Below are 6,013 nucleotides of genomic sequence, written 5' to 3'. Positions count from 1 at the left end.
TACTTGTGCAAAGGTATTACTCTGTGAACGTTGTCACACAAACCTAAATTATGAACTACTGTCTTATACTTTTAAAGACCACATACAAATAAAAGTAATGTTTTGCATCATATGCTGACATAGTTTCCACCTTTTTCTTTATGAATGTGCACTTTTCATATCATTAAATTTTATTTTGTATTTTCTATGTGAGCCATCACAAGAGAAAAGATAAACAGTTGAAAAAATTCTTCACACCCTCATACACAACACAGTGAGGAGCCATCATCTTCCAGAACAAGACTTTAACTATTGTTAATTTATTATTTCTTAATTGAAAATAAATATTCAAAATGTAAAAAAATTTTAAAAGAAAACCCTGCAACAATATTAAATCTCCTTCAGCAGATGAATTTAGTCTTTTTCTTTTTTCATTTAATTTCTTGTATTACAGTTTTAGTCATTTCTAGGTTAATTACATTGTGATTTATCTTTAATTCTAACATTTATATTGTTTACAGATTCACACAATTCAATAAAATGACTGTAACAAAGCACACAAGCTATTTTTGCTTTTTTGTGTGTGTGTCATAAAGAACAAGCCAAGTTGCTCAGGAATAGTATTGTGTACTGTCGTGATCTGGTCCTAAATGTTGCACCATTGTTTTTTTGCCGTTCCCCCCTGTGGTCAAACAATAATCCATGATAATTCTCCAGATTATTTTTTCTTTTTGCCAAAAAGGCAAAAAGAAAATCTTACCAACAAGCCAAAACCCTATCCACTGTTAGAGAGAGCAGGGTTCAGCTGAAGGGGGTAGAGTGAGGGTCTCAATGTGCTGCACACAGATGGGAACGATCTCTCACACCCCCCTTCAGCTCACATCGTCCACATGTTGGGGTGCCATGGGCCACTCCTGAATCAACACAATGGGGCACAGGGGATTGGATGAGGGGGGTGGAAGTAACCAACAGAAGCAGAACAGACGGAGGGGTGGAGTGAGATCTGGACTAACGGAAAGGAGAGCAGGGGGGAAAGGTTTTTACAAAGTGTTTGTCAGAGTCCCCTCCAGTCCTGAGCACACTGAGAGAGAGGGATAAAGGAGGGCCAGTCTCTCTGATCAGGTAAGAGTGAACACTTCTGTTTGCATGCAGTGTCTGTGGGGTTGATTCTAAAGTTGACAATTATGTTTGTTTTTTACACTAAATAAATTCATGAACACACATTGTAGCTGAATTGTATGAGCTGCTGCAGAGATTTTCAAGATTTTCAAGTGACAATAAAATATGACACAAAAAAATCTAAAGTAAAGGAAAAAGCAAACTGCAGATACAGTTCAGGGCAATGAAGTTCTGGATTAAGCAGCTAATTTATAAGAAAAGACACTATTTTTTATATTTTAACATAAATTCTGGACAGCAGTGAAAACCATTTGCAAAACTGGACTTGTCAGTTTTTTTCATTTCCTTCTCTCTAGCTTCCCTGGGACTTTGAAGAATGTGTTTTGCTACAGGCCGTTACGTTTCCAAAAAAAAGTCAGCACCCTCAACCGTACATTTAACTTCAGCAGGATAGCAGTCAAAGTCAGGTTTTGATTTATAGGAAAAGTATTCTTAAAGAAATACATCCCTCTCCTGACATTTATCTTCCTGCAGAACATATCTTCTGACCTTTTTATGGTTTGGTCAACTTTTATTTTGTTTATGTTTGGAAAATTCTAAGTTACAGCATGTCAGAGTGGAACTTGCCATAAAAGTATGCAAAAAAAAAAACAAAAGAAAACAACTTCAGCTTCAGATTACAAAGTTGTTTTGCCCATTTGGGATTGCATTCATGCATTCATACTTGAATTTTAATATCACTGTGTTTTTTCCTTCAGGCAACTGAAGATTTTTGTGGCCATAACCATGCGTCTGGAGACTGTGGTCCTCCTGTCTGCCTTGCTTCCTCTCTGTCTCTCACATGGATGGGACCCTTTAGGCTGGCTGTTTCGCCGGCAGGCCCAAGGACATTATTTTGGCTCCTTGCAGGCAGACGCTGCAGGAGGGGCATGTCCTGATGAATGTGACTGCCCCCCCTCTTATCCCGTTGCCATGTACTGTGATGGGCGGGGCCTGACAGTCATGCCGACCATTCCTTCCCGTATCAAGTATCTGTATCTCCAAAACAACGCTATCAAAGCTGTGCCTGACTCAGCCCTAGTCAATGCAACTAATTTGGTGTGGCTACTGATGCATCACAATCAGCTGACGTCTGAGGGCATTAGTGAGCAGGTAACATACATCTGGTCATAAACATATCCAGACATCTGTATGTGAACTCAGCCGGGATGCTTGACTAAATAACTGACAGATGGCAAACAGATGTCTAACAGGCGGCTGTTAGTTTTATTGAATAAGTTAGCGAGAAAGGTTTTGTTTGTTTTTTCTCTGTGGTTGAAAATATTATTCTTAGTCCTGCTGAAGTATATCTGCTCTGTAAACATCTCTTCCACCAGTAAAGAACTGAAAAAAGGGAGAGTTTAATGTTTAATATGTTTAATTTTTTTATTACTAAGATTCAAATCCTGGCTACATAAAATCATTTTGAAACACATTTGGATAGAGCAATGAGGTTAGTCCCACCTGATCAGACTTTACAGTTTTTGAACAAGATTAGGATCTTTTCCAGTTGCATTTAAATACCATCATGCTGTTAAAAGTGCACTGCAGCTTGCATGTAAAGTGAGTGGTTACCTTCTCAACTCAGATACCAACAGGATAAGGAATGTTTTTATTTTTTTTTTCAAAATTACCATTTTTGTACTTTAATTGCAAAGAAACAACCTAAATGCATGCATGGAAAAGACATACCTGTTCATTTCACATCTCTGCACAAGTTTATGGGTTTTCAAAAACATTTTTTTTAGGTATTTTTGAAGTTGGAGGGACTAGAGCGTTTATATCTACATCACAACAACTTGACCACCATTCCTCCAAACCTTCCTCGCTCACTGCGAGATCTGAGAATTAACAGTAACAACATTGGAAAGGTAATGGTTCACTCAGTTTTATATTCATGCACAGTGATCTTCCTGCTGTTTTTCTGGACATCCATCAGGGAAGACATTAGACTTTAAAATTACTGCAACTGTTGTCTAGGTAACACCTGCAGACCTAGCGGGAATGGATAACCTCACTATCCTTCATCTGCATGACAATGCTGTCACAGCTATAGGCCCATCCCTGAAGGTGCTAAAATCCCTCATACTGCTGGACATCAGTGGCAACAAGCTGACAAAGGTAAACGTGTATCTGTATGTTTGTAAAATGCTCCATTAAGCAAACACATAATCCTGAGTGAAAATGTTCCTTTTTATTAACTGTTCCAGGTGCCAGATGCTCTCCCTGAACAACTGCACCAGCTGTACCTGGGGTTCAATGCCATTGACTCTCTGCCTGAGGGCTTTCTGGGGGGTTTAGCTCTGCTGCAGTATGTTAGGTTGGCCCACAACCAGCTCACAGACAAGGGCATCCCCCCAAATACTTTTAATGTGACTGGACTAGTGGAGCTAGACCTGAGCTACAACAAACTAGAGAGAATTCCTATTGTCAGCACCACATTGCAGCACCTTTATCTCCAAGCCAATCAGATTAAAGGTAAACAGCTTAAATCACTTATTTATCATTATTTTACATGAAATTTTTCAGGTTTAAGGATCTGCTGCAGATGTAGTTTTGTTTTCTATACAGCAATAAACTCATCACATTTTTTTCTCTCCATCCTGGGGCTGTAGAGTTCACCCTGGGCAGTTTCTGCAGCATCGTGGATGTGACTAATTTCTCCAGACTGCAAACGCTGCGACTGGAAGGGAATGAGCTCAGTCGTGAGGACATCCCTTCAGAGTCGGCCCTCTGCCTGCGCCAGGCTGCCAGCATTGAGATCTAACCGTGTGTGTCACACAATATGTGGAAGTTGCAAACACGACTCAGTGCACAACACGCACCAATAGTGTAACACTCTTTTTGTGACATGTGGTGAAACCAAATCACAGCAGGGCCGATGACATAATGTGATTCTGATTGCAGGTGGCAGCAGCTTGTATTGTAACACTGTTCACGTAGCAGTGAGTAGATGTGAAACTTTACCAGATATTTCTCAGTATTAAATAACAGTCTGTTCTCTTTTGCAAATGAAACCACAGTTGTGAGTTAGATTAATCTTGTTTTAGATAAATTAGCCTTTATTCTCCAAAAAAGTATGTAAGCTTAAAAAGTTTTGAACCACACATGACATTTCAGTGACCCTGATTCTTAGTAAACAGGATCAGTGACCTTTATAAACAATGTTTTTCTTATTTTACATTTTTAATTATCGTTTTCTTGTTGTTTCCCCCTTGTCCATGTCTTTTTCTTTACTTTGATTAAGTGATAATAAACATTCCGCATCACACATAATGCAAATTCTATAAATATTGAGATGTCATAGGACACAATAACATTTTACTTAAATGCCTTCGACATAAAACTATCCAATCACAGACGGATACCTGATATTCTCTTTGTAATTAACTGTGACTTCTTGCTTTTATTGAAGGTCACCTCTTTGCACAGTTTCTTAGAGACAAAGAAAATATATTTTTATGTCAGAAAAAATGTACAGACATCTTTCTTGTAAGTGGATGAGACATATGACATGATTCTTGAGTTATTGTATGCATCCCATAGATTATCAGATTCTATAATGTTGACGACTGGTTTTCATTTATGAACAAAATAAATTAAAGACGAAATGTATTTATGTATTTATTTATTTTAAAGAAAAGCTGTATACTTTGGTATTTTCAGTGTCAAGCACTGCAGGGTGCATTATGTTTTGATGTGTTTGGGGTCTGAGTGTAATCATGATGTGACTGTGATTTCATTGGCTGTAACATTGTTAATTCTGGACAGAGTCGATGATCTAAAAAGGCAAGCATCAGGAATGCTTCAGTCCTTAGATGCCACCTGCTTCAACACACCTGACTCAGATTCAGGCTTGGGAAGAAATTGACAATAAGCTGAGAAGAATCAGGTGGCTTAGAGCAGAGAACCATCTAAAACCTGTTGGACAGCGGCCATTAAATATTTGGATAAATAAATCTGTGTGCTTGTTATCCCAAAGTTTAGTAAAAGAAAAAGCACACTTTATTAAAGATTCTGTAACAATAAATTTGACTGGACATAGAAAATAGCTTAATGGGTGTGAGGTTTCAAATAGAGGATCAAAACAATGCATTTTCTTCAACTGAATGGACAGGCTGAGATGATCATTTGTATGTAACATAGCATGCACAGAAAGACCAAACCCTTAGAGAAAGAAAAGCACAAAGGGTCAAACCATATAACTGAGGTTATGTTTGTCTGTTGAAAAGATAATACAACACAAAGCAAAGGTTGTAGGATTAATGCTTGCACAAAGAAGTAAATAACACAATGTACTAAAAGAATAAGAGAGGAAAAAAAGGATTTTTATCTTGTCTTGTTATCAGATTTGCTAGGTTACAGTTGCTTTAACAGTCCCACTTGTGAAGGGATCTTAGGTTGGAGGCAATAATGTTTTAATATTCTTTCATTTTCAACTGGAAACCCAAAATAACAGCTTTGTGAAATTGTATTTTTCCCAGTGATCACCCGTCTTGTAAACATTTGTCATCTCAAACTCAAATTTTATCTGTAAGAAGCAACAGATGTTTTTTCCTCTTAGCTGTGAGTCACACATTAGATGCTGATTCAACACAGATCCTCCAGTTCTCGCCTTGTAGCTCCACTGAATTGCCTTTATGTCAGTAATTTTTGTTGCTATTTGGAGCAGGAGCAACATATTGTCCCTTGTTACTGAATTCTTCATGTCTACCTTGGTGTAGACCAGGGGTGCCCAAAGTAGGGCCCGCGGGCCAAATTTGGCCCACCAGCTCATTACATCTAGCCCACCGCCTAGATATCAAAACTATTTGAGTATGTCAGACTTGAAAGATTGGCTCACATCTCACTGACATACTCACCTTGTCAGTCACTC

The 6,013-nt window shown here is 38.3% G+C and overlaps 1 protein-coding gene across 1 annotated transcript; it reads left to right on the top strand.

Moving 5' to 3' along the window:
* Positions 1 to 965: 965 nt before the first annotated feature.
* Positions 966 to 4,569, top strand: fmoda (fibromodulin a). Its single transcript, XM_041981115.1, has 6 exons — positions 966 to 1,101; positions 1,857 to 2,250; positions 2,886 to 3,008; positions 3,118 to 3,258; positions 3,348 to 3,615; positions 3,753 to 4,569. The coding sequence occupies exons 2-6, from the start codon at positions 1,885 to 1,887 to the stop codon at positions 3,902 to 3,904; spliced, it is 1,050 nt and encodes a 349-aa protein (XP_041837049.1). The 5' UTR covers positions 966 to 1,101; positions 1,857 to 1,884; the 3' UTR covers positions 3,905 to 4,569.
* Positions 4,570 to 6,013: the final 1,444 nt, after the last annotated feature.

Source organism: Melanotaenia boesemani, chromosome 3 (assembly GCF_017639745.1).
Source record: "Melanotaenia boesemani isolate fMelBoe1 chromosome 3, fMelBoe1.pri, whole genome shotgun sequence".
NCBI lineage: Eukaryota > Metazoa > Chordata > Actinopteri > Atheriniformes > Melanotaeniidae > Melanotaenia > Melanotaenia boesemani.
This window is presented reverse-complemented; position numbering and strand designations above follow the sequence as displayed.

Coding starts and splice junctions, on each gene's coding strand:
- fmoda (XM_041981115.1), top strand. CDS start 1,885: ATGCGTCTGGAGACTGTGGTCCTCCTGTCTGCCTTGCTTCCTCTCTGT. Junction 3,259..3,347: donor GTGGCAACAAGCTGACAAAG/GTAAACGTGTAT, acceptor TAACTGTTCCAG/GTGCCAGATGCTCTCCCTGA. Junction 3,616..3,752: donor CCAAGCCAATCAGATTAAAG/GTAAACAGCTTA, acceptor CTGGGGCTGTAG/AGTTCACCCTGGGCAGTTTC.